The sequence below is a fragment of the Aspergillus oryzae genome, chromosome 4, assembly GCF_000184455.2.
Source record: "Aspergillus oryzae RIB40 DNA, chromosome 4".
NCBI lineage: Eukaryota > Fungi > Ascomycota > Eurotiomycetes > Eurotiales > Aspergillaceae > Aspergillus > Aspergillus oryzae.
Genome location: NC_036438.1, coordinates 1,739,729 through 1,767,032, shown reverse-complemented (window position 1 = coordinate 1,767,032; position 27,304 = coordinate 1,739,729). Strand labels below are relative to the sequence as shown.

The following is a 27,304-nucleotide window of genomic DNA, read 5'->3' as shown; positions in this document are numbered from 1 at the left end:
AGCCACCGGTGTCTCATGAAACAAAGAGAACACTTTTAATAGCACAAAATACGAAAAAATCCCGCGATTGGGCAAGTGGAACAGCCGCGGATCCCGTGGGAAGTGGAGACATGAAGACCAATCACCCCGCCATGTGCAATGCTTAGCTGTTGGGATCATGAATTCTGCCCCGCTCCGATGTCGTCGTTTTGTTGATTCACTTGTGTTGACTAGACAGGGATAAATCCCAACGATAGCCTGTTATTTCCCTTCAGGCTTCCCCTCTTTCTGAATTACATCTCTGACCACATATCCCTTTCACTACTCTTCGACCCCAGAACAAATCCTAGAACCAGAGACAAGGTACACAATCATCGCACCTCACCATGTCCCAAGCACCGGACAAGAAAAACTCATTATGGAACAAAACGAAAGTCATAGGCAAGAAAAACTTCGACAAAGCCTGGGATGCACTCGACAAACTCGGGCCACCCGTTAACCGACTGACTAATAAACTCGGATCAGAGGCCTTCTGGCCTATGACAATAGACAAAGAAAGTGAGAAGGTGGCCCGAATTCTCCAGAGCTTCTGTAAAGATGGCGTCTATGTCGAAGAATCCAAAGAAAGTACACCTGTACCCGAAACGAAAGGAGGAAAACAACCGATCGATAAGCCGCGCGGAAAGCCGAAAGTGTTGCAGAAGATTCCGTCCGAAGTTATCAAACAGGCGAAGGGACTGGCTATCTTTACGGCGATGAGAACGGGGCTATGGTTCAGTGGTGCGGGCGGTAGTGGTGTTCTCATTGCCAGAGTGCCTGAAACTGGCGAATGGAGTGCGCCATCGGGTATCCTGCTGCATACGGCTGGTTTGGGATTTCTTGTCGGTGCAGATATCTACGATTGTGTGATGGTGATTAATACGTATGAGGCATTGGAGGCGTTCACGAAGGTCCGCGTTACTCTCGGAGGCGAGATCGGTGTCACTGCTGGACCGGTGGGAGTTGGTGGTGTGTTAGAGTCGGAAGTTCATAAACGGAGAGCCCCGATCTGGACCTATGTTAAGAGCCGAGGATTTTATGCGGGTGTGCAGATTGATGGAACAGTCGTCATCGAGCGGATCGATGAGAATGAACGATTCTACGGCCGAAAGATTTCCGCAAAGGAGATCCTGAGTGGCCAGGCCCGGACCGACGATCCCTCGGTGAAAATGCTTACGCACACGGTTCGAGCGGCGCAAGGTGATGTACAGTTCGAGCAGACACCCGCGGGAGTTAACATGGCGACGGGGCCGAGTCCCAGCGATCTCCAATATGAAGATCTGGCGAGCACTCAGATGGCTCAAGTCCAACCGCCCCCGAATCATGGGCCGCAATACAATATTGGCCCACAAGACACCAGTGGCGCACAGTACAATTCTCAACCACCATACAATGTTGAATCACAGCACAACGCTGGAGCACCGTACAATGCGGGACCATATAATGCTGGACCACCGCACAACCCCGGGCCACAGCCCAATGTCTTCCCCGATGATCCAAGCGCTATCGTGACGTGTCCGATATGCGAACAATCTGTATCATCTCTGAAAATCAATGAACATATTGATTCCAATTGTCAGAACTTCGTTGAACCAAAGTCCAGCACTGGGGACCTGACTTCTTCTCAGCCAAATCATGGCCCCCCGTACAATGCTGGACTACAGTCGAATGCTGGACCATACAACGCTGGAACACCGTACAATCCTGACCAACAGAACAACGCTGGGCCGTACAATACTGGACTACAGTCGAATGCTGGACCACCGTACCACCCTGGGCCACAGAACAACTCTGGACCGTACAATGCTCACCCACCGTATAACGCTGACCCACAGTCAAATACTGGGCGGTACAATGCTGGCCCATACAATACTGGACCACAAGACAATCTTGGGCCGTACAATGCTGGACCACAGTATAATGCTGAACCACAGCACAGCGCTGGACCATATAACGCTGGACCACCATACAACCCCGGGCCACAGTCCAATGCTGGGCCGTACAATACTGGACCATAACACAATCCTGGTTCACAGAATAACGCTGGCCCATACAATACTGGACCACAAGAGAATCCTGGGCCGCACAATGTTGGACCACAGCAAAATGCTGGGCCACAGTCCAATGCCGGACAGTCTGGGCCTCCTAGATACTGTTCGTAAGGTTAAGGAAGTTACGTGTACTCGAGATCATGTTTGTTCATGAGACTTAGCAGTTGGTACAATTGCTTACCCGACCAAACGAGACATTCATTTGGCATATCCGGGGGCCCTCTGTATTGTGTATTACTTTTCTTTCCTCAATGCGTTGACACATAGTTTCTCTCCTGAAAATTATCGACTGGAAAAATTTGATATGAATGTAGACTGCCCTAATCTGTATTAGCAAACATTGATCCACTGGCGTATGTATCCATCCATTAGAAACAACTAAAACAGTAACCTGAGTTTTAGGGCAGATGTGAGTAATGAGATAGCATAATCTCCACCCGAAAATTATGGCAAGGGAAGGGCTTACAAATAAGGTATCGTATGGTGGTAATGATAACAATAATCATCCACACTATATCATCCTGTCCATGCTAGCATGAACTGACGATATATGATATTATGAACTATATACAGTACTACCACTAACACGAGTCCAGCATATCAACAAGAGCACTCTTCTCATCCTGTGTAATAGTCAGGTTATACACCGACTTAACTTTAACCCACATCTTCGCGTAGGTGCAATAATACGAAGCTACACAATTAGCGCGCGATTAGATAAAACCTGGGAGGAACTTACTCAGAGGAGGCTTCCAGTCCTCCGGTCCATCATCGCTCTTCTCACGGTTAACAGAGTTCGTCACCGCGAGGAGTTGAGGGTTCTCCAAGTCATTGGCGAAAGCCTGACGTTGGTCGGTGGTCCAGTCTGAGGCCCCACTCTGATTTTTCAATAAGTATTAGCTCAGAATCTATCCTTGTAAGAATGATGATAGACTAACCTTCCAGGCATTGGAAAGCGGTACAACATGGTCGATGTCCAGATCGCTTTTATCCGTCCAGGTCTTCCCATCATACGGCGAGTACCAGGTTCCACTAGTGGGGGAACAAGAATCATTCTTTTCGACGTCCTCACCATCGCGGGCAAGAACGACTTCACGAGTGTCGCATGAACTTCATGAAAGTATTTTAGTACATTTGCTTTTAAAGAACGGATGACGATACATACTCGCCCTGGCTGATCCAATGAGGAAATAAATCCCGGTCATAGCCATCCTGCGAGCCCTGAGCAGCGACCGTTAACCCAGCCAACTCATTCTCCGCAGTCGTTGTCGCCGGAATGCCCGGGGGAGTTGGAACAGGAGCCGGGGCAGGAATAGCATTCACGAAAGGAAGGGCCAAAAGGGCCAGGGCGGTAAATTGGACCATGACGAACCGGCCAAAGAAGATGACAACAAACGAATACACCATTCACAACACATTGTGCTGGCGACCTTTATATATCTCACTTGCCAGGCGATCAGCACCATCCCTTGCATATCTCTTCATCTGCCGGGTGTAACGGGCTGGAGCCAGTGAAAACCACATGTGTCCGAACGGGTTCTTGGCATACATGAGCGGATGCAATGAAGCAGCACACATTCTGCAATGCCGCAACGCCTTTGGCCGCTGCTAGAGTCTTGGCTAATTTAGTACCTGAACCGCCCTGTCGATTTCCCAAATGGGAGGTCTTCAGGATATTGGTGCGGGGGTGCTTATCAGTCTCCTCGTCCTTTGTATCTCCGGTGTTTGAAGACCACGCTCGGCATTGAGTAAGGCTGATTCGCCCACGGTCCCATAGATCAGGGGCGATCATCGCTGTCAGTGTGGTCTGCGTGTTAGATGTACATTGATCCGTCGGAATCCGACGGAAGAAAAATAACTGAAGCCAATTGAAGACGGTATTGAAGATGATCATTTATTTCTCATAACAATCATACATTTCATGAATTATATGCATATAGTAATCTTAAAGTCCCAGAGCCTTGAGGATCTCCTTTCCAACGCCCGTCGCACTGGCCGGGTTCTGACCGGTGATCAGAGTAGCGCCGTCGGACGTCTTCGACACAACAACCTTCTCGCCCCACGGCTGATCGGCCTTGACAAATTTACATCCGGGGATCTTGTTCAACTCATCCTCGACCAAGTATGGCATGAGCGCGGTCAATTGTGCCTGGTCTTCCTCGACGTTGGTGAAGGCGGTAACGGTGGAGTTGGCGAGCAAGGGCTGTCCGGACTTGGTGGTCGCCTTGATGAACACGGTCGGGCCGTGGCAGACGGCGGAGACGGGCTTTCCGGCGGCAGCGAAAGCCTGGATCAGTGAGAGGGAGGTCTCGTCGTAGTGGAGGTCAAACATAGCTATAGCGGTCAGTTCAATCCATTCTGTTAGAGTGGGAAAAAGTGTTCCTTACGTCCATGGCCACCAACGTAGAAAATGGCATCGAACTCCGAAACGCGAGGCAGGAAATCAGCCAGCTTGTGGGTGTTCTTCCAAAGCGACTCCTGCTCCTTCAGAAATTTCGAGGACACGGGATCGCTCTTGAACGCCTCGACAGAAGAGGGGTCGAGGGGAGCCTCACCACCCTTCGGAGAGGCGATGGTGAGCTCGACCTTCTCATGGAGGACCTCCCACGGGTGGGCGAACTCGGGCTAGACTTCCCATTAGACCTGCTCGATCGACAGGTGTGCATGGCGGGGTAAATTGGTAGAACATACCAGGTACCATCCTGTGGCGTGGTCGCGGTCAGGAATTTGAGCCTGGGAGGTCAGGACAACGAGAACCTTGGGAGCCATTTTGTCAGGATGTGTGAATTGTGTGGGTTTTCTGCGCTGTCTCATAAACCCTCAAAATGAGGGTCCCGGTCGAGCTTATATAGGGTACAGTGGGGCAGCTGATGATGAATGACATCACTTCCCCGTGTAGGTCACTTCAATACTTAATTTTTGGCTTTGTTGTTTCGAACTACTTCCTGAATATTCCTCTTCTTTGTGTGGGGTCGAGATTCTCTCCAGAATACGGTTCCTAGATCAAAGGGTACTTACGTGGACGAATGATCTACGAGTCCCTGAATAACCACACAATCGCTGGTGTGAGAATCGTGCAGAACACCCAAGACAGCCAATGAGACATTTGGAGAAAAGTAAAAGCGAGCGCTAATTTATCTTATCGAGTGGAGTTGACCCACGAGTTACCGTGCCTTCGGCGAATAGTCCCCCCGGTTCGGCGACTATCCATTAATAAGTTCAGTAATCATGGATTACCTCTTCACGATCAGCCCAGCTCGGTGGGTTGGAAGCATAAGCAATCATACAGCTGTTTCTATTTGTTCCTTATATATATAAGGCAGTTGTTCATGGAATTGACTTTCTGACTGCTTCTAGTAGCTTTTCAAACATCTCGAACATCACACCTAGGCTAGTGCGATGGTGGCTCGGTGGTGCTTCGTTAGCCTTGAAGAGACATTCTTTAGGAAAGCTGTTCTACTTAACTGGCTTCTATATAGATTAGTTATGGTACTAAGTACCTCGGCTTAATAGTTGACGGTATTAATTCCCATCGGTGGAGTAGAACTCGTAGTGGCACCCCAGAATACAGAGCGTTTGAAGTTCATGATATTCTAGAATCAGAAATAGCTAGCTCCTGCATACAGTCCTAGAGGAACGTATAATCCTTATTATCTGTTAACAACTTCCTCACCGCATCTCGAGGCTTAGTAGGCTCCCTCCCCAGAATCTCATGCATCAACGGATGTATTGTGCGCAATGATCCTTTTGTAATCTCATCCCAAATTGTAGCAATCCACTCGAAGTGCTCCCTCGGCTTGCCGCGTTGGTCATGTATGCTATGTGTATCGAGGTACTCCTCCCGTGAGACCAGATTAAGCTTGACTTGTCGACCAGTGGAGTCATTGAGAATGTCTACCAATTCCTTAGCAGTGGTTGTCTCCTCTGCAGTAAATAGGACAATCTGGTTCTCGTATCCGCCACGAATCATAATGCGCGCGGTTGCTTCACCGAGTTCTGGACGTGAGGTAAATGCCACCTCCCCGTCTGCGGGAAGCGTCACTGTTGTCTTTGCCGGGTACCAATCAAGAAATACGGTAAAGGCTTCCGCATATATGCCTTCCCGGATGGAGGTATATGTAAGACCGGATCTAGGATGGTTAGAGCAGCACAAAAATACTTTCATAGAGTATAAATAGGAAATACATGACATACTCCCGAAGTAGTTTTTCAGTAAGAAGATGGTCTTGCTGTACAGGAGCCTTGGAGTCGTCTGAGAAGCCACCAAAAGCGAGAGATGTATACCACACCTAGAGGTTTTTTAGCGCCTTAATTCTGCAGTATATCAGTTATAGAATGGGGCCAATATACATGCTTCACCCCAGCCTTCTTAGCGGCATTTATAACTCTAGCATGCTGCTCGCCTCGCGAATAGCCACTCGAACTGACGAAAAGTAGGTTCTCAACATCGCGCAGTCCCGTCTCAAGTGATTGAGGGTCATCGTAGTTAACATGACGGAAGGCAATTCCACGATCCTCAAACTTCGATTTATTTTGGGAATTGGACGATGCAGCAGCAAATTCAGAAAAAGGAATATTTTCAACAAAGTAGTTAAGCACGTGCTTTCCAAGGCCTCCAGTTGCGCCGGTGATGAGATACCTCAGTGCCATCTTGTCAATGCGAGGTTGAGTTGCGAAAGCAGTGATATAACAATGCACTGTTTTTGATGTTGATATGTGCTTCTTAGCATACTATGTTATGTTTTATAAGTCTCATTCCCAATGACGTTTTTCAGGGATGTGGATTTATGATCAGGCTGTATTATCAAAGCGGATCATCAGTAGAGAAAATCGTAGAATTGTATTATCAACTAAACTAAACCACCATTGGCGTTACGGTCAGACACATAGATTCATCAGTAGGTCAAAATACCGTTTGAAACGAATTAGAAATACAAGTGGTGGGATAGCCGACTACCGGGGATCCCACTGACCTGGAAATGCTCACTAATCGACTTCCATAATCTATAATCAATCCTAAGCTACTCTTATATGACACAGGCACCATATAAAGCTCCAGGAAGCACACCTGGAAAGCGGCCACTATCCTGCCAACAATCCAATCTCCCGAAACTTCCTCAATAACTATGGCTCCAACAATCCTCATCGTCGGCGCGACAGGCAATACTGGCCGAGCCGTGACATAAACCCTCCCAACGCTTCTGAAAGCAAGCAAAACCAACTACCGTATCATCGCCCTCACTAGATCCGCCACTAGCCTTACGGCTCAACAACTTGCAAAAATCCCCGGTGTCGAAATCATTGAGCAAAACTGGACCGAGATCACCGCCGACTGGTTACAAGAGCACCAAGTCGTGCGCGCCTTTATCGCATCTCACAACGCACCGAACCAATTTGTCGAAGAATCGGCCTTCCATGTTGCCGCCCTGAACGCTGGCGTTGAGTACGTTGTGCGTATCTCAACCACCATGCCTACTGTGCGCCCTGATTTCAAAGGATACTATCCGCGAGCGCACTGGGCGATTGAAGCTCTACTTAGTTCACCGGAATTTAGTACTTTGAAGTGGACGTCTCTTCAGCCAAATGCGTTTTTAACCTACTATGTTGCTTCCGCTGTCGAGTATATTAAGCAGTATAAGCGGACTGGCGAGCAGGGTACGCTGAGGCTGATGGCGGCGAAAGACGCGCCTGTAGGTTCTGTTGACCCCAATGAAGTTGGCATCTTCGCAGCACACCTTCTGGCCCTGGATGATCCGAGTTCGCATAGCGGGGCCAAGTATGTCCTGAATGGACCGGAGGATATTACGGGTGAACAGCTTGTGGGTTTGGTGGAGCAGCATATTGGTACGAAGGTGAAGGACGTGAGCTACCAAGATCTGGGGTTCTTGGATGCGCTTCTAGCTAGTGGCTTTGGAGGACTGGGCCAATCAAAGACTGTCATGGGGTCTCTTAAGTATGGGTTGTTGACCATGTGGGAAGGGACGTGTAGTGCTTCGACGACCAGCAAAGAGGTTTTGGAGATTGCTGCCCCAAGGACGACGCCTGCCGAGATGGTGAACAAGTTGTTGGAGGAATAAGGGTCAAAGGGAGACGTACGAAACTGAAAGGAAGATTGTTTTATGGGCTCTTGATCCTCTAGCAAAGGTTTCAGAGTAGATGTATAATTGATAAAGGAATGATATAGAGTTTTGCCCGGCGATCCATAGGAAGATAGATCTGTAGGTAATCAAATCTTAGCAATTACCTTGCCAAAATAACCGTGGGGTTGACAATACAGTGGATCTTACATAAATCTGTTCGGCTACGGCACCGTCCTGCCGCCCGTCTAGCAGGCATACTCATTTGGAAGCAAGATATCAGTCTTGACACGGATTATGAAAGTCATGTCTTGTTTGTGTTCGCCAAGCTTGAATTTCTGCTTGCATCGAGAACACTAATTGGATAAAAGAAGCAAGTTCAGCATAGCCCTTACCGATATATTTAGGGCATACACTCGAAACTCGGCTAGATGATAATTCACAGATCATCTAGGATTGGTAATATTCCTGACTACTCACTTAGGCTATATTCTAAATGCGTTGCAGCAGGCTAGATATTGTAGTTATCAAGAACATGCATCTCAACTCAGCATGTACAGTGTTAAAATGTGCCACTTTCATCCCACAAACTCTATGACATCAGCTTCCTTTACCGCGACAGGACATCATTGTACAACCTTGCGTCGAGTGTGTCATCGCAACCGAGACATCGACAGTTTTACTGCCTGGGCAACTCACAACCGAAGTCAGTGGGTACTGGTCATCGGATTGACTCTTCTTCGCAGCTTCGAGATCCACGGCAGAGGAATTTCCGGGTGATCGAGCGACAGTTGATGACGAAGACCACCGAGAGGACGCCGAGATAAGTTTGCTGAAATAGGCTTTGTAACTCGAGATAAGAGGCGTTTGCAGCATATGTGTGAAGAATTTGGCCGCCGATGGCAGACAGCCAGCAATTATGCCGCCTCCAATTTCGGGAAGTGTGCAGACGCCAAGGAGGTATATCAGGTAGGATTTGTTGTTCTCGGTATTAAGGAGTCTTACTGCGTAGTAGATCTTAAGCGATGATCCGACGCAGGCGCTGGATATAGCACAATTAATCAGAATGTTGCCCGGAGGCACTCTCAAGGCATGAGTGAGGACTGGATGGATGAACATACATCAAGCCAAACAGAAACACCACGGAAATAGCATGTTTCTTCCGGGGCGACATCTGGAGCTTCCAGACTTTCAGATGAGGGAGAATCAAAATTGTCAGATCGGATATAGTATTGATAATTCCTGCCACAAACATCTGTAGCTCTGTATTGAGGCATTTGCCCTCTGTTCTTAGAACGTCCCAGTATTTCGAGATAGGATTGCAGGCGAAGATGATCGTAAAGGTGAAGACGGTATAGTATAGAATGTTAATGCAGATAAGACAGTGGCAGGTCCAGAAGAAATAATCTCGCTTCAGGCTGAAGATCTCGAGGAATTGCCGGAGTATTGAGATCTTGATAAAGCAGATGATGATAGAATACATAATGAGGCCGGTGTGGAACCACTATTTTGATATTGGTCAGGAATATACTGGAGTGACTTGCGTATTTGTTTCGATGGACCCATACATGTAACACTTCGATCAAGTTCTTCACCTGCAGGTTCCATTGGTCTATACCTGGGGCAATATCCCCAACTTTCCATGCGATTGGGAAGTAGCCAATTGATAGTGCCTAGCCTTGTTAAATCCGGCGCGGTAGTGGGAGGAGGCATCATGTAACTATACCCAAGCTACAATCATGGCATCTTATGCAGTATGTTAGCAGCCCGGTCGATCTATGTGGAATAGCCATTACTTACAGTCAGATATCCTGAAGGATCTAATAATAAAAGCCTTCGTGTAGATGCGGATAGCAAAGGTGATCAAAGCCAGACTCCAGAAGACGAGGATTAGAGCCCGCCCGACGGCTTGCAGATTAGGGGGATCAGCAAGATTGGGAACGACTCCCGAAGGGGGAGAGGCAGCTGGACCATCAAGGAGAGCTTGACGCTGTTCAGACGAAAGTATCATATTGCTAGTGAGAAGAAAAGGAAAGTCTTAGTGTGACCGGAACAAGCCTCCAACGAAACCATCAAGAGGACTTATATGTGAAAGAGACATTAGTCCGTTGTCAGGAACTTCTCCCGCAGTACTACTCACTTCATGCTTCACGTAGGCTTTCCTTTCCCTATCCCTCTTCGGGAGCTTACAACACTCTTCAAGCAGGGAACTGGGACTTACGGGGCTTACATTAGATCTTACAACCCGCTGTCTGCCACCCCCAGGCACTAAAATGCCTTGAGGAACATGACATTGCCGGGTTTAGCGAGATCTTATCCCCTCTCTCGTGGAAGTATGTAAGCGCTAGTTATTCGGCTCGATTTCAAGGCAGGGAATCCCATCAGCCGGGTCTCTCGTTCATTGGTCAAAGATAGAAAAAGAAAACACACGTTGCGCCCACCCAGGGAAGACCCTTCATACTTGGGGCCGTGAGCGACATGACTAAGTTCACAACCTCCTTGTCAAGCCTACCAACTCTCAGCAAAGATGATGCATGTCTCGCCCAGTTTAGAAGAAGGCTGGCGCAAGCAAAGTCTCTGTAAAACTAGCCCCAACTTCATGTCTTTGCAGTGTGTTTGCGAATGAAGTTGTATAATTAGCTCGGTTAAGTAATAAGCATAAGCCGTCTGTGTTCATGTAACGCCGACTTTTAAATGGTACCAACTTCAATTCGACTATTAAGTACATAGTAATTTAATATTACCCCGCCACAGTGGGATCTGTCTGTAGGAAAGCTAGGTTATTATAACGAACAGGTTATATAGCCAACAAGGGTCTCCACCCCGGTTCGGTTCGGAATTGCCCGTTCGGGCCGGAAGAACCCGCTCAGCACGGGACTTCCACTTACGGAGTACTCAGTTAAGCTTGCTGATCCTTTGTTGTTCCTGTCAGAAAAAGGGAAAAGTTAGAACCCCATACGCATTATTTGTAACATAGGAGAGACAGTACAAACACGCCGTCTTAGTCAACTGGCCCCCAACGGCTAACGTAATCCCAAATGTGGTGTCTCACTCGCCTGTAGCCATGAGGGCCGACGTTGATTACGGTGGACCACGCTATACTACGCTATACTATGACATTCTACAGCCAATCACCGTGTGGTCCCTGGTTTCTTTCAACAATCATACTAGTCATGTGATCGCTCACCTTTTTCTGGACGACCGGCACAACATTGCATTTGTATTTAACACAACTTGCTCATTTCAACACATTCCAGCTCAACAACGGCCATTACAACATTGTACTATACTACTCAATAGCCTGTTTGAGATTTGATCGCACTGATGGCGCAAACAACTTCTTTCGCTCTCGTAGCCGGCTGTAGCAGTGGCATTGGAAAAGCGCTCGCAGTAGCGTTCGCAGCCCAAGGAGTCACCGTTCTTGCGACCGCCCGACGTGTCGAATACCTCAAGGAGCTAACAAGCGAGCACGAGAATATCGAAGCTTTTGAACTGGAGCTCAGCAGTCCAGAGAGTATTGCCAAGCTGAAGGATGCGGTATCCGAGCGCACCGATGGCCGGTTAGATTTCCTGGTCAACAATGCAGGAACGCATTACGCATCCACCGCAATGGACCTTGAGATCGAAGAGGTTGAGAAAGTGTTTCAAGTCAATCTCTTTGCTGTCATGCGCCTTTGCCAGATCTTCATTCCGCTTCTCCGCAACTCACCTCGCGGACGTATTGTGCAGCTTGGAAGCGTGACAAGGAACGTGCCCATGGTCTGGCAGGCGCCTTATAATGCCTCCAAGGCGGCCCTCAGTCAGTATTCCAAGACACTCCGCTTGGTAAGCCTGCCCTCCTGCCCCCATGCCTCATTGTCACTTTGTCCCATCCCATATTCCTGTAATTGACCTGCATTCTAGGAGGTCAAGCCTTTTGGAATAGAGGTCATTGAGCTTGTCACCGGCTTCGTGCAGAGTAACATTCTACACCATGGAATGCATGCTCCCGAGACGTCCCTCTATCTCCCACTCAAGAAGACCATCGAGGAGATCAAGTACGAAGGCAACGCAAATGGCATGCCGGCAGATGCTTATGCGAGATCCGTGGTTGCGAAGCTGGTGAAGCCACAGGTCAGTGCTGAAATATGGGAAGGCGTTCACGCGCGCACTCTTCGATTACTCGTTACCATTTTACCACTGCGGCTATTTGTAAGTCCGACTCTCATGATGGCTGAAACTGGTTCTTGAATTTTGACCAATGTTTTTGTAGAATTGGTTCTTTTACCGAAGGTTCAAGCTTAGCCTTCTGGAAAGTCGCGAAGGTGATAAGCCTAAAAGCTCGTGAAAGCCAAAAGCTTGGCCTAGATTCAGTTTGTGCCTGATACGGTCTTTACTTAGATCTGGGATAGGCTGTGTTGATGGTATTCACTGCACAATTGCTGTACAGTTTCAAAACGTGGATTATTGGAGTTTGGGGTTATTGTCTGATAGAACATTTGGTCAGTCAAGGCAGCTATTTCCTCTGGAGGCATTTTGTCGAATGGTCCACTTGCCCCTTAAGCCGCAGATGAGGTTGTATCTCCCAGCTGTGGATGATGCTTTCAAGTGACTTGATCGGAACCAGGTCTGGAACTTGGGTTTTGCATGACTCGCACGAGGCATTCTTGGCAAGGTGGGTTTGACCGAAGGAAACTGTTACACAGACTGCCGGCTACAAATGCCTTTCTAGGCCAGAAGGCATTATTATAAGGTTCTTGCCGACACGGTCCAATTAGGTTTAGTAAACACGTATCTATTTCAACGAATCTCTGTCTCTTCGACGTCTATCTCTACAGTTTTCAAGATACCTTTCTGGCTTGTACGGCTGTCAGCAATTGAAGTCGCCCCACGGTCCACCAGTCGTGAGCCACGACATCGCCATTCATGTATTTCATCCAGCTCATTATCTTCCATCTGTGATAAGCTCTCAATGGGTCCATTTCTCCACCCTGATGCCCCATTGGAACTCCATCTTTGTCTTTTGGACAAATTGTATCGGTTTGATCTCCTCGTGCTTTGGAGCTCGCTACTAATGGCTGTGGAGGCCTTTCCTCTGATATGGCGGAAGAAAGATGGCACTGCGGGCAAAGAGCTAGCAATTATACCGGCACTAATCTCGGCAGACCTGGAGAAGATCATCACCGTCAATAAACTCTGTTTTTGACTGGAAGGAAACGGAAAGCTTACGTCCAGAGAAACTCTGGGAACCAGTCATATGTCCTATCAGATGTGTTGTTCTTTTGGACACTGATACTAATCCGCATAGCACTTGAGAAACACGCACTGGTATTTGGTCAACGCTCTTGTCAGTATCAGGCTTCTGAAGCCATGATATATCATCCGGATACTTACAAGAGGCCAGCAGCGAAAATGGCCGAAATACCTAATTTCTGAGTATTTCGCATATGAAGACGCCAGACAGAGAATATGGGTAGGATCAGTAGCGAGAAATCCGAAATGGTGTTCAGGATAGCGGTCGCCAGGATCATCACGTTCACATTTACGCAATGTCCATGAACGTCAGGGTGCCAGATTTTCTCGCGAGGTACGCACGCGAAGATCTCGAGAAGGGTGTCCGCTAGGTAGAATGCGGCGTTGAACCAGAGAAGGCCGTGGATGAAGATGTACATCCAACTTCTTTTGGCTGGAGCAAAAACGCGGAGGTAAAGCAATAGAATGGACAGCTTGGTGATGAATATCAGGGGGCCGTACATGATTTGGGACGCGTTGGCGAGCTGGTCCGTACGACCGGTTAACACCTGCACGGCAAAATATGACTTCTAAGGTAGAATCGTCCTACCTTTGCATATTGCACAAGGTCCTCTTTGGCAACTTCTGTTTCATGGATGCCACTGCCTACTTTATCGGCTTCCAACGAAATGGTAGCATATCCTATAAACCCAACCTAGTCACCGAACTGTTAGCCTCGTCTGTTTTCTTTCTTATTTCTTTCCGCCTTTTCTTATTTTCTGTTATAATAATACAACTATACAATCGGAATCACTCACTGAAGCAATTAGGCAAGTATCTTTCACAACTCTTGGTTAGCTCGTTGTTTCCTCCCCAAATATTCGGCACATACAATCTTCCCAGCTTGCAGATCGCCTTAAGAAGAACTTCGTATAAATTCTCATCGCCATCACTAGAGCACACGCAGCAAGGCATGTTGATTGACATACCACGTTCCACGGCCTCAGAGAATTGCGATAGCTGTACGATGCGACATCCTGCATGTCTGCTTGGGTTACCCACAGGATCCTTCATACAAATGATTGGATGCTCTTAAAGTTCTCCGATAATCTTGAAGAATAAAAGAGGTACAAAGGAAAAATGGAGGCTGGAGATAGAAGGATACAGCAAGATTGACCAACAAACAAGGAAAAAAAGATCAGGGGTCAATGTTGTCCTCGCCATGTTTTGCAATGCTAACTCTACAGTACTATAGCAGAAAACTTACCTATTGACTAAGAATCACGAGATTGGACATGATTCTGGAGTATTGGGCCATGCCGATTTGGCCCGAATAAATTAACTAGTGACCAGGATCTTGCGAGTTGTCGACGTGTAAGCTATGGTACCTTCCTGCATATTGCGGCTGGAAAGATGGTATCTGCGTGTCTCGCAAAAACGAAAGTTATATTAATGTACTAGGGTTTTAAGATAAATGCATGATTGGGTTCTGGTTACTCCGAGGCATCCCCACCATCTCAAGGCTTACGAGGTGGGTCACGCCGAAGGATTGATAACCCTCACACGCTAAGCTTCTCGGTGGCTAGCGAACCCTGTGAAACGTTACATTCGTCCCTGCGCGGTTAAAAATTTTACTGTTGACTACAGGTTCCAGTTGTGGATTCTCCAGAATGGCACCACACTTACATTTCCGAAGAAAAACTATCATGAGGCGAGAAGGGTCTGTCGCCCTATGTGTGGGCTGGCCAACCTTACGAGGGAATCTTCCTGTAGGTCATGTAACCATACTGGCATCCACAGCATGGCACTAAAAGGAAACCATGTGCGTACATCACAGGTATCCTGACCCTCGAACCTTACGGGGGAATCTACTACCAAGCTAGAGCCATGGGTGGGTACATCCATCGTAACAGCTGGACCAATAATGTACCATATCTTAACAATACCTCAATAGTGAGCCCTGGTCCTCGCCGATTAAAAATAAATTAATCTACCAGACCCTGATGATAGAACAAAATCGAGACGGTTTCAGCTTGTAAGTTCAGAGTGACGCGTCAACACGACGATCGCTAACGATCCTCTCCCAGGCTTTCTCAAAATCCCGCTGCACATCGTGTCCATAGCACCAGGCTTGTGTTTGTGGGTCGGTCATGCCGTAGGGGCTTTTCTCAAGCGGTATTCCTTCCACCGAAGGCCGCATTGCATTGTCTCTGGCATCTTGTTCTGGGCCATCGCAAAGATGAAGCACTCTTCCGTTAGCAAGGCTCGCCTGCTGGACTTGTTTCGCCCGGCGGATACGTAACTTTTCGACTAACTGGAGCACCAGTCGAAGATCACGCTTGTCAGTCACATAAGCTAGAGCTTTACTTAACGTAGCTGCATCCTCGACTGCCATGGTGACACCTGGAATGAATGAGATGATCAATAAATACTCCCACCATGATAACACATCAACGAAATGAAGCGTAGCGTACCCATTGATAAGTATGGCACCATGGCATGAGCCGCATCGCCGATGAGGATGAATTTTCCGGAGTCAGAGACCCATTTATCGAGGGGCTCTACCTCAAACAGGGGCCAGTTATGAATTGATTTCTTCTTTTGTACAATCTTCATCAGCCTAGAGCCTACTGTGTTAGTCAAACACCATTGGTTCAAATGTTGCTTCTCAAGTATTAGATAGTCATACATCGGGTCCCAATCATGGAAATAAGACATCATCTCTTGGGTTAATTCTTCCTGGGACATGTTGGAAGTGTCACTCGCATCGGGGTGCGAAAGTACCAGGTTCAAGCGTGTGCCATTGGATATCATGTAGGCCATGGCGGAGCAGTTATTACCTAGCCTGATAACTGTGAGTGAAATGAAACGTTATTTTGATGCTGGAATCTGATCAGAACAAATACCAGAGGTTGAGGTTCGGATTAGAGACAATCCATGCTGTCTCTGCATCCGCCAGGAGATCGGAGACCTCGACTATAAGTCGATATGCGGCAACCCCAGTCTTACGAGGTCCTCCTTTTTCGGTAGATCCCAGTAACTTCGTCCTCGCAAACGAATTGATACCTTTCTATCATATCAGCTGATGTATGGGTCTGCTTTGTGATCGTCACGTACCATCAACTGCAACTACGAGGTCGGGACGTACGATTTCGCCCGTTGCCAAAGTAATTGTTGGCGCATCCATGTCGTAATCAACAGCGCGACTGGAAGTTCTGACATCAACGCCCTGTTTGAGCGCGTGCTGGCAAAGCACACTGTGCAGCTCAGCCCGGTGGATCACTAGGTATGGCGCGCCGAACCTATTCTCAAAATCCGGATTTAATTCAGTCCGAGCAATAAACCCTCCATCCCTCCATCGTCTCATGTTCAATTCGGAGGGTAGAGAAGACTTTTGCCACAGGTCCTCATTGATGCCCCAGTTGAGCCAGTAGCGAACACCATTCGGTGACATTTGCACACCAGCGCCAATCTATGCATGATCAATCGCTTTCCTAAGGAGTTGTTTCGAACTTAGGAAAATCTTACCTCCGACAACTCTGGCGTAGACTCATAAACCGTGACATGGTGTCCATCTCGAGCCAAAGCAATGGCAGCTGACAAACCGCCAATACCAGCACCTACAATTGCAATACTCAGCTTGGCCGCTGACGTGCTCTCATAGATTGGCTGGCTCATATTGAGGGATGTATGTATTGCTCTTCTTTTTAAGCTGATGAAACGTACTGAACTCGAGGAAAGAGATGGAACCTTCACAGTGTTATTGGAAATCCCTTGATCTGTTGCCCCTCGTATAAATTAATGTTAAACTTTAACCCCACCGTTATGTCGAACCCTTGTTGATCTTGACACAACTACTGCACACTAACTTGGGATCCATACGGATCCACCTACTACTGCTGTATTGTGACATTAATTTGGTGTTAATATAGTCTCATTTACTGTGGCCCGCGGTTGCACCGGAGAGAGTTAGACTTAGGCCGGAATGATTATAATAACATTGAGCAGGGGGCTTAGCCTTTGTAATACGAGAAAAGAGAGCACTTTGTTGGCAATTCTTTTGCTTGAATTGAACTTACGGAGTGGAGTGTTTGCTAGCAATCCCGAGGTCGTAAAAATTCTCTTGTCTCTTCTTGTCTGGTGATTTGGTTCTTGTCCAGTGCCGCAATTGGGAACTACTCGAACCGACATATTTGTCTTGTTCGGTTTGGACCGGGGGATTTCGACCGTCTATCCTAGCATTTCCTTCCACTTCTTCTCGTTTTCTTTCTTCAGTATCCAACACCCACCTTCTATTGCACGGCGGCCTTCGCTTGGGCTTCGATGCTATAGGACCTGAAGTGCGCATCCGTTCCAGCACAATGGCGGTTTACAATAGGAGTAAGTCATCCCATGTGTTTACTGAGGGTTGCATTGTGTTGGCATGAACCTCTTTTAAGCAATTAGTTACTCAGCCGACGCACTGACAGCACCATAGAGTCCGAAGGTGATGTCACATTTGATTCCAATAGTGTCAGCGAGGAGTTCGCTGACACTGTCTCGGGTATCAACGAGAAGCGATTGATGTTCAAGATCGATGCCCATGTTTTGCCAATTCTGTGCATACTGTACTTTCTGGCCTTTTTAGATCGGTGTGTTTAATAACTGCAGCACATTGGTTGTGTCTGCATTCCTGTTGTTACCTTTTTACACTTACGAATACTTACGCTGCGTGGAGTCAAACAGGATTAACATGGGTCATGCAGTCGTTTTTGGACTTGAAGAGGATTTGGGAATGGACCCTAAATCGAATCAGTTCAACACGGCGTTGACGATATTTTTTGTGCCATACGTGCTGCTGGAGGTCCCATCAAACATCGTTCTCAAGAAACTACAACCCCACGTCTGGTGTATGTCCCTTACCTGTGAATCCAGGTTTATACCACCATACAAAGAGTTATGCATAAGGATGCGGCTAATACTAGACGGCAGTGGCAGGATGTATGTTTTGTTTCGGTATCCTGACAATTGGTCAAGGTTTCGGTACGCTTCCTGCTCCTCGTTAAATGGAAAGCAATACAAATTCCTAACGTGCCTCATCGAAAAGTGAAAAGCTACGGTGGTCTCCTAGTGACACGGTTCTTCATCGGTGTGACAGAATCCGGAATGTTTCCTGGATGTAAGTAAATTCTGAATGCGAAACCAAGCAGGTGATCTAACCTGACTGTCCAGGCTACTACCTCATTGGAATGTGGTACAGACGTCCAGATGCCCTCCGCCGATATACATATTTTTTCAACTCAACGACGCTTGCGGGCGCATTTGGAGGACTGATAGCATACGGCACAGGATATATGCAGGGTATGAGAGGATATGGAGCCTGGCGTTGGCTTTTTATCATTGAGGGAGCCGTAACATGCTTTGTTGCTGTTCTCGCTTGGTTCCTTATCTCGGATTTTCCCGAGCAGGCCAGGTGGCTGACCGAGGCCGAGCGGCGATGGATGAAGAAGAGAATGGAGATTGAACATGGGACCGAGTCAGCGGAGGATCCTATACGTTTCATTGACGTGGTTGAGGTTCTCAAGGACTACAGGATCTGCTTGGGTGCGCTCATATATTTTTCTTTCTTGGTACCATCATACGTATGTGCTTCTTTCGCCAATCTTAAATATCATTCTGACTATCATATAGTGTTACGCATACTTTTCACCGAGAATCATCAAATCCTACGGCTACAGCACACTCCAGACTCAACTGCATTCCGTCCCTCCTTTAGCAATGGCCTTTTTTCTCTCTCTTGGGATTGCATTTGCCTCTGATAGACTACGACACCGCTATCTATTTGTTCTGTTTAATCTAGTGGTTGCAATCGCCGGGCTCGCAATCCTGCTATCCGTCCACGATAAGCCTCGAGTCCAGTATGCCGCGCTGTTCCTTGTGGTCTTCGGTCCGTACTGCGGTATGCCGGTGGCTATCTGCTGGTTCACTATGAACGTAGGAGGCCACCGACGGCGCGCGATCGGTACAGCGCTGCAACTCGGGTTCGGGGAGATCGCGGGAATAGTGTCCACGTTCCTCTTTAAAGCCAAGGAGGCGCCGTACTACCATACCGGGTACAGTGTGGCCATTTCTTTCTTCACCCTGGCCGTATTCTGGTCCACTTGCTATTTTTTTGCGTGTTGGATGGAGAACCGTAGGCGGGGTCGATTGATGTCGGATGCGGATGATTCGCCTGAAAGTATAATGGTTGGGGATGGCGACTTGGATGTGTCATATCGATATATGCTGTAGATCTATGAGTGTCAGGGTGAGTGTGGTAGATTCGGGGATGGTGCTTCAGGTGACTACCAACGACGAGGTCATGGTAAATACGAGTTCTAGTCAAGTGGCTTGTTCTTTGGATAATTAAGTATCATCGAGCGTAATGTCCCCAAAGTGTAAGTTGTCATACCATTTCTAGTGTCTTGAAGCTTACATGAGTATATCCTACTCAGGCTACGGCAGCTGTCGACTCTTACGCGTTTCATATTATACAGATAGACTCCGACAGTGGAGTTAGTTATCCTCATGAATAATGACCTTTGATATATCTCACTCCGACTGATGGCTGGGGTTATTTTGCAACCTTTACTTATTGCATAATAGACCTGTTAATCAGAGGATAAAGGGGAGAGATTGATACTAGAACACGACATAAGAGAAAGACAATAGTTTTACAAAATTCAAGAAAGTGATATTGATCATTGTAATCATGCAAAACAGCAGTAGAAAAGTTTCACCAAAACCCAACCGACTTAAACGCACCCGAATACCACTGCGAAGTCAAAGCAACCGCAGCCGAAAACAACAAGATCATCGGCCACATACCTCCACTCAATCCATTCGCATCCGGCCTTTTCTTTGTAGTTGGGATTCTAGCAGCCTCACCCCCATACCGACACATCGTAACAGCTGAAATAAGATTCCCCGTAACACAGTATAGCATCGCATTGACCAGATGCCACTCATCGGTCGATAATTGGCCCGTGGAGAGTAAATCCCCTAATTCTCGGTCCATTTGGCGTTCTGTTTCCATTTGGTTTGCATATGCAAGCGCTTTCGCTGCTTCGTCGCTTTTCAAAGAGAAGAGATCTCGGATAATGGCGGTCCCGTTGGTTGTCAGGAATTGCTTAGCATTTCCAGACAGCCAGTGCTTTTTCTCTTTATCAAACGAGGCGATATCGTTAGATTCTAGCATCTGGTCTGAGAATAGGCGGACGATACGGGCCATTTTTGGCTCTTGGAGACTGAGATTCGAACCGATTGAGAATTTGGCTGAGTTCCAGCATACCCTTTTCTAGGTTACAGACTTTATAATATGTATAGAGAGAGGGGGGTAACATACATCATGCCTCCGTCATTGAAGCGATAATCCATAAAGTCGGTGAAAGTTTTCATCTCTTTGACCGGGGTTGGGTGTTTGATATAATTAGTTAGGAACTCGACGAGCCCTGTGCCACCATTACCACCAGCGTGTTCATCCTCTTCATAGATTGCCTCAATTGACTTCCAGACGGCTTCTTGGAGTGGGGTTTTGGGGTGAAGGTCTTTGTTATTAATTGGCGGCATCAGGGAGAGGAAGAAGGTTTGATTCTATCAACTTAGTATCAAATAATAGAACCGATTTTAATTGTGAAAACCTTACATGGTCATGTTCATGATGTTCCCATGATTCTATGATTCCAGTTAACTAAAGTCTTTCATCCATCCCCATAATCACATATTGGGAGGACAGAACATACCATCAAATAGCAGTGAAAGACACTGCATTTCCGCCAACAATCTCATGCGATGCTCACTCGCAAAAGGATACATATATGTGACAAAACGTGAACTCCCGTTCTCCACCCGTTTGAGTTCTTTCATCGCCATATCAGCCACAGTAATCACATCTGGGCTTGGAGTACGCTTTGCAGTTTCATCCTGTGCAAAGGCCTGGAGGATCTTGGTGTATCCATCTACGACAGCCTGCCAGTGTATATTCTGTCGGACATTGGTGATGGATGAACGCCAGGGCATGTTGGCCTTGACGGGATCGAGCTTGATAGAGTGTTGGATTAGGAGGGCATGTATTTCAGCCCGGTTAGGGATGCTCAAGGGCGAATCCGGTTGACAGTCCATATAATCGTTGAAGAGGAGGGATGTTGGTTGGACATATGGAACCAAGCCTTGAATCCAGTCATAGCAATATTGGATGGAGAGAAGATGGGGTCGGTCTATTTTGGAGCAGAGCCGCTCTTGACAGAGTGCTTGTTAAGTTGTTAGCTTTTGTGCGTATGTATGAGTAAAACATATTGTGTGGACGTACCAATGGAGGCGGTTTCCATATTTATAAGTTCGCTTTTGAAGTTAGTCGGCAATGTTTCTGGGTGTTGATTGTTACCATTGAGGAGGCTTTTATAATCTCTTACAATAACCAGCGCCACCGTCTAGTAAGGCTGGCTTTTCCTTTGCTCATGCACTTTCAAATTTTTAATTCAGCACAGACTAATGCACTAACTTGGTCACTTTATGTGGTCACGAGATAAAGACCTGTATGAAATTAATTTAATTAAAGGATTGCTTTTGCTTTCGGCTATACATGGAATTCCTTCCTAGCGAATAGGTTGCGTTCAAGGTTTAAGACGTGAGCGCTCCATACCTTTGCCATATGTGACACATATGGATATGAGGGGCAGATAGTCAAAGATGATGATATGAAAACTTTAGAACCAAACGGATCGTTTTTGTTGTATTACGCATACGCCATATAGGTAGTGGTTTAGGACATCGAACTTCAGAGTCCGATACCTCTGGTCTTCGCGGCTAAATAGGTCTAAGCCCAACCGGATTCCTACGATAAGAATCCACAGGAGATCAGGCCCATATTCGGTAGCGATGTACTTATTGTCGGAAGATCTGGTGTTAGCTTTGACATACCTTTGCGCACGTACTGTGGCTGTGAAAGTTGATCCCGTACAATTATAAGATTAGGTCGGTTTAAACCTAAATAGACACGGTATCTCGTTGAAGTCTAATCCTAGAACTATACAAACTAGTGTGTGAGTGTCTCTTTGGTTGATAGCCGATCAACGCTGGGACATACTTTTGCCTTGAGAGAACTATTAACAACAGGTCAATCCTTGAGAAATCTTATCTTGCATTAGTATCGGAAAATGCACCTAGTGTGACCTAATCTATCCAATGGCAGTGTAGGTTAAAAATTTCAGGTCAACATAAGGAAACTTAAATATGCGCTTAGCGTATGCTACAAACGTATTTTCAGTTTTTACGCGCATCCCCCCCACCTCACGAGGTTAAGCGAGACACGGTTACCACGCAGTAAGCGGGTTATACCGCTCGGAATTCTTGATTGGAAAGGACCCGCCTGTAGTCCCTTGAGTTTGTCCATAATCCTTAGCGTTACCCTCGCATGGTAGACGATAGAGTGGGGTAGCCTTCTTCCGGCCCATGTCCTATAGTTGACAGGTGGCTACAGAGCTGCTAGAGTTGGCAGTTGGTGGTTCGGCAGTTGGGTCGGGAATTCTTGAAATAATTGAACTCGTTTTGTGAGTAAACACACCACGGAGTTCGTATTGGCCATTAACATGGTTTGTAGTAGGTATCTCGAGAAGTATCTACTGTACCTGTTGAATACATGTGCGATGGGTAGACGGAAGCTGAAAAATTGTGCCATGAAAAATCCAGCTAGCTAGTCACTACTCATCTATCTAGAATCCTAGACTACTTCCAAGAGTGTTCAAAATTGAGCTGGGGTCGTCGTCACTCGCGAGCCATTCTTTTTGAATGAGGTCTCGATGCACCGAACTCCGACAGGAATATCGAATACTCGATGTCGGGAGCTTCATAATTAGAGTCTCTAAAACATTCGGAGGTTCCTTTACCCCTCCTGCATGGTTCAAATCAAACCCCCACGCCATCAAGGCCAAAACAATTAACAGACCATTGTTCGCCGTCTGCCTACCGGGGCAGATCCTTATCCCATACCCGACCAAAGCCGGACCAGGAAGGTTTGGGTTGTCTATCCATCGTTGAGGTTTGAATTCGGCTGGATCTTCAAAGTACTTGGGCTCACGGTTTATATGCCATTGGTTAGGTAGAATGATAGCATCCACTGGAATTCGATAGCCCATGTATTCATTTTCTTCCACGGCTGCATGTGGGACCGAGAAAGGCACGATTGGCGCTACCCGTATGCCCTCTTTCACGAAAGCATGTAGTCTAGGCAGATGTGCGAGATCATCCGCGGTTGGCAGTCGCTCCGGGCCCACTACTCGATCGATTTCCGATTGAACCTGGCGGAATTCATGGGAATGTGACACAGCCATCGCAACCAGGTTCGCAATCATCATAGACGATGTCATCCCCAACGCAAATTCCATTTCCACATTCCACATGCGGAAGGCGTCCTCTGACATTCCACCTATCTTTTGCTGGTGAGCAGCTTTGATCATGCTCCATGTTGGAGAGTTGATAGCGCGTTGTATATCCTCAGTATATTGTTGTCTGATGGACTCAAACCAGGCATTACCTTTGCTAGCACCCAGCCGGGCAACACCTGGTATGTGCTCGAGAATTGGAAATAGGTCAACCAGCGCATGTTCCACGCATATGGAAGCAATAAATTGGTCGGCTAGACCAAACTTGCCATTGCTCTTGGCCTGGGAGACTGATCCAATATTGGTGCCAAAAAGCACAGTCGAAACAACGTTTGATGTAAAGCGATTGATATGATCGGCGATATCATAGTTGGCATTCTCTAGCATGTTGAACAGATGTTGCTTTGCCGTCAGTAACTGAATTTCTGCTATCCCCTTGGCTGATCGTGAATTCACAAGGCTTAGTTGCACTCGATGGATGGCCTTCCATTTGTCACTGATCGGTAAAAAGATAGGCATCATAGACCGTGTCAGATTCTCGTTGACCCCAATAAACCGGGGTCGACTGCTGTTAACGGGTGTCTTTTCAAGGACATCCCGAATGGCTTGATTGGTGCTCAAGACGATAATCGTCCGTGATGCGACCTTGAAGCTCATTATAGGGCCATATTGATCACTCCATTGAGAAATAGTCTCCCACACCGCTTGTTTCCTTTTGAACTGAAGGATATTCCCAATAATAGGAAGAGGGGTCGGACCAGGAGGTAACGGAGAGCGTTGTTGCAGTTGCTTTTCGAAAAGCAGATAACAAGCCCAAAAACAAAGGAACAGGATGAGATGAAGAGTAAGATCCATTGTCTGGAATGATAGATAGCTTTTCGTGTTCACAATTCTTACAATGGTAGGTTTGAACCTGATGCCAAACTCTTTATATACATCCCGTGTTAAGCATTTGTGATACTGGATTTAATTGGATTGGTGTAGCAAGTCTATCCATGATCCATGGCAATTCTATCTGCATTACCACTGGACCTGAAAATTTCAAACTTCGTTTTTATTTTTGCTTTTGTGTTTACATGAAGATAAAGCTCTGGAAAAGATCGAAGTCTGCTCACGATAATTTAGGCTAATTGGATACGTCAACATCTGCAGATCTGAGGGATTTGGGCACCAACAAGCTCGTAATATGTCGATCTTTTTGAACACAAAATAGATGAGGATCTGGGTGTTCCTTGACGAACCTTAATTGACGGAACTAATTTCCATGGCGATTTACACGGACCATCTATATCAAATCGACTGATCTCAGAACTGCTAATGGCTGGAAGGAGACGCTAATAAAATGATCCACTTTTTCGAGGTACCAATGACAATCACTTGCATTATTTCCTAATTAAGTAGGGAGTTGTCATCGGCATAAATTTGGACAGTTTTTGGAGAAGCTCGCATGTTTTTCAAGCCATCACATTGTATAGCCGACACAGGTTGCTAACGGCCCATGCATCGCCATGGTTGCCTTGCCTATATCGAATTATTGAGCCGCGTGCACCTGGTCGATCGTACGCATGACTTAGCAAAGCCTTCGCTCAACGACGATCTGTAATCTCAGGTGATGTTTCTACCTGTCAACTAGAATTCGACTATTACTGCTCCAATCTATCGTCCCCAGTACCTTCAATATTCTCTTTTTCCAAATATCAATCAATCTGGTATCAATAATTCACGATGACAATAGTTTATGTTAGAACAGTTATGACCAAGTTCTTCGTGAGAAATAAAAGTCGTTCTGTCCGAAAAAGTCAAAATCCGCCAAATGGGGACAAACTTCGCTCCAAGGAATCGACTCCGGAAAGCAGTGGACGTCTTAGTAGCGACACGCAACCGGGCCAAGAGAAACAGGTTTGTGAAGATGGCAACAGTAAAGTGTCCACCAAACCAGAAAAGAATGTTGGTACTATCTAAAATATTATATCACCCATTTTGACTGGTAATCTCTAGATCGTACTGGCTCCCTACAATTACATAGCCGGATTGCCCTCGAAGAACGTGAGAGAAATATTCATTCAAGGCATTCACATATGGATTCAGGTTCCCCAGCCGACCCTTGAATCTATCAAATCTATTACTAACATCCTTCACCAATCAAGTCTTATGTAAGTACTTCATACACAAGGATGGATATAAAGCTGGTAACAACTGTGAAGGTTCGATGATCTCGAAGACGAGTCTCAACTTCGTCGAGGGAAGCCCGCCACGCACATGTTGTATGGCCCAGCTCAGACCATCAATTCTGCCGTATATGCTCTGGTCAATACCTTCTCAGAAGTGCAGCGACTTGACAGCTCAGAGACAACGGAAATATTCATTGGTAAGATACTATACTTTAAGAACTATGCAAAGGATCTAGCTAAGCTATACAGATGAATTGCAAAACCTCCATTGTGGCCAATCATTTGACCTATACTGGAAGTACCATGGCCATATCCCTACTGTCGAGGAGTATATGATGATGATAGACCACAGTAAGTGATATGGATCTCCCAGCTCTTTCCCATCAACGTCCTCACAAATTTAGAAACTGGTGGCTTGTTCCGACTCTGTGTGCGCCTCATGCAGGCTAAATCAATTAGTTCTGGGTAAGTTCAATACCGATATATTACTTCATGTCTAATATCAATATAGTCCACATCTAGAACTTACCCACTTCGTAAGCCTTCTAGGTCGTTTTTTTCAAATCCGCGATGATTACCAAAATCTCATGTCGGAAGAGGTATGTTGTTTCTATAATTCCATGGGATTTGACTTCTCTAATTATACATTCTTGGTTATAGTACTCCCATCAGAAAGGATTTTGCGAGGATTTTGACGAAGGCAAGATCTCACTGCCTTTGATATACTACATGCAAAGTTCTGGGTTAGAAAGTGATCAAGTTAAGGGTTTGTTGTTTAGTCGGCGGTCATCAGGCGATGGATTGCCACTTGGAATGAAGGAATTTATTCTCAAAGCAATTAAAACGAATGGAGCTATTGGAAAAACAAAGGCATTGCTACAGACGATGCATAATGATCTTCTTACGGAGCTTCATCGGCTAGAGGCTAGTTTTGGGTTAAAGAATCCGATTCTGGAGGGAATATTGACGAAGTTACAGGTCTAGTCCGAGTGATATGCTATTAGGGGAACATATATTAGATCCTAGTCTGAAAATACATTTGAAGTCTCGGCACACAGAGGGGTTTTGTTTGATCTATTCTCAACTAGACTGGGCAAACATAACTAACTTAACTTGTTGTCTCTATATTTCCTATCTTATTTTATAAAAGCGTTAAATAACAGATAAATAGAGAAATAAACTTCACCCTGGTCATATACCTGGCGAGAATGTTCATTCAATGGCGTAGCATACGTCAGGATCTACAGTGGCTTGTAGGAAAGTTGCCTTCATTTGTTCACACCGTAAATCAATCACCGTTTTAAGTTTTGAGCTGATGTCTTTTGCAGATCTCGTTTTTCGTAACCAAGATGGATGCCACTCGATTTCTCTCACGACAT

General features: G+C 46.5%; 10 protein-coding genes across 10 annotated transcripts; 5 read left to right on the top strand and 5 right to left on the bottom strand.

The window, feature by feature from the left end:
• Window positions 1-365: 365 nt before the first annotated feature.
• Window positions 366-2,348, top strand: AO090012000696 (DUF500 and UBA/TS-N domain protein; the record flags this gene model as incomplete). The annotated part of the gene is made up of 3 exons (XM_023236590.1): window positions 366-1,593; window positions 1,958-2,211; window positions 2,337-2,348. The coding sequence occupies 3 exons, from the start codon at window positions 366-368 to the stop codon at window positions 2,346-2,348; spliced, it is 1,494 nt and encodes a 497-aa protein (XP_023091500.1).
• Window positions 2,349-2,650: 302 nt separating this feature from the next.
• AO090012000695 (uncharacterized protein) lies at window positions 2,651-4,838 on the bottom strand (the record flags this gene model as incomplete). The annotated part of the gene is made up of 9 exons (XM_023236589.1): window positions 2,651-2,763; window positions 2,809-2,947; window positions 3,008-3,179; window positions 3,235-3,323; window positions 3,486-3,554; window positions 3,619-3,927; window positions 4,051-4,403; window positions 4,457-4,694; window positions 4,761-4,838. The coding sequence occupies 9 exons, from the start codon at window positions 4,836-4,838 to the stop codon at window positions 2,651-2,653; spliced, it is 1,560 nt and encodes a 519-aa protein (XP_023091499.1).
• Window positions 4,839-5,697: 859 nt separating this feature from the next.
• On the bottom strand, window positions 5,698-6,719 carry AO090012000694 (SDR family oxidoreductase; the record flags this gene model as incomplete). Its single annotated transcript, XM_023236588.1, has 3 exons — window positions 5,698-6,199; window positions 6,264-6,358; window positions 6,420-6,719. The coding sequence occupies 3 exons, from the start codon at window positions 6,717-6,719 to the stop codon at window positions 5,698-5,700; spliced, it is 897 nt and encodes a 298-aa protein (XP_023091498.1).
• Window positions 6,720-7,537: 818 nt separating this feature from the next.
• On the top strand, window positions 7,538-8,146 carry AO090012000693 (NmrA-like family protein; the record flags this gene model as incomplete). Its single annotated transcript, XM_001727613.3, has 1 exon — window positions 7,538-8,146. One exon carries the CDS (start codon window positions 7,538-7,540, stop codon window positions 8,144-8,146), a length of 609 nt encoding a protein of 202 aa, XP_001727665.3.
• A 1,057-nt stretch (window positions 8,147-9,203) lies between these two features.
• AO090012000692 (uncharacterized protein) lies at window positions 9,204-9,629 on the bottom strand (the record flags this gene model as incomplete). The annotated part of the gene is made up of 1 exon (XM_001727612.3): window positions 9,204-9,629. One exon carries the CDS (start codon window positions 9,627-9,629, stop codon window positions 9,204-9,206), a length of 426 nt encoding a protein of 141 aa, XP_001727664.3.
• A 1,841-nt stretch (window positions 9,630-11,470) lies between these two features.
• On the top strand, window positions 11,471-14,293 carry AO090012000690 (SDR family oxidoreductase; the record flags this gene model as incomplete). The annotated part of the gene is made up of 3 exons (XM_023236587.1): window positions 11,471-11,971; window positions 12,050-12,337; window positions 14,216-14,293. 3 exons carry the CDS (start codon window positions 11,471-11,473, stop codon window positions 14,291-14,293), a joined length of 867 nt encoding a protein of 288 aa, XP_023091497.1.
• A 1,885-nt stretch (window positions 14,294-16,178) lies between these two features.
• On the top strand, window positions 16,179-19,627 carry AO090012000689 (uncharacterized protein; the record flags this gene model as incomplete). Its single annotated transcript, XM_023236586.1, has 6 exons — window positions 16,179-16,211; window positions 17,804-17,988; window positions 18,083-18,246; window positions 18,444-18,515; window positions 18,569-18,978; window positions 19,028-19,627. The coding sequence occupies 6 exons, from the start codon at window positions 16,179-16,181 to the stop codon at window positions 19,625-19,627; spliced, it is 1,464 nt and encodes a 487-aa protein (XP_023091496.1).
• A 340-nt stretch (window positions 19,628-19,967) lies between these two features.
• AO090012000688 (bifunctional terpene synthase/polyprenyl synthetase family protein) lies at window positions 19,968-21,394 on the bottom strand (the record flags this gene model as incomplete). The annotated part of the gene is made up of 5 exons (XM_023236585.1): window positions 19,968-20,017; window positions 20,141-20,667; window positions 20,721-20,968; window positions 21,021-21,049; window positions 21,118-21,394. 5 exons carry the CDS (start codon window positions 21,392-21,394, stop codon window positions 19,968-19,970), a joined length of 1,131 nt encoding a protein of 376 aa, XP_023091495.1.
• A 1,691-nt stretch (window positions 21,395-23,085) lies between these two features.
• AO090012000687 (uncharacterized protein) lies at window positions 23,086-24,609 on the bottom strand (the record flags this gene model as incomplete). The annotated part of the gene is made up of 1 exon (XM_001727608.1): window positions 23,086-24,609. One exon carries the CDS (start codon window positions 24,607-24,609, stop codon window positions 23,086-23,088), a length of 1,524 nt encoding a protein of 507 aa, XP_001727660.1.
• An 897-nt stretch (window positions 24,610-25,506) lies between these two features.
• AO090012000686 (FPP/GGPP synthase family protein) lies at window positions 25,507-26,909 on the top strand (the record flags this gene model as incomplete). Its single annotated transcript, XM_001727607.3, has 7 exons — window positions 25,507-25,701; window positions 25,753-25,907; window positions 25,959-26,122; window positions 26,175-26,276; window positions 26,330-26,390; window positions 26,437-26,524; window positions 26,586-26,909. 7 exons carry the CDS (start codon window positions 25,507-25,509, stop codon window positions 26,907-26,909), a joined length of 1,089 nt encoding a protein of 362 aa, XP_001727659.3.
• Window positions 26,910-27,304: the final 395 nt, after the last annotated feature.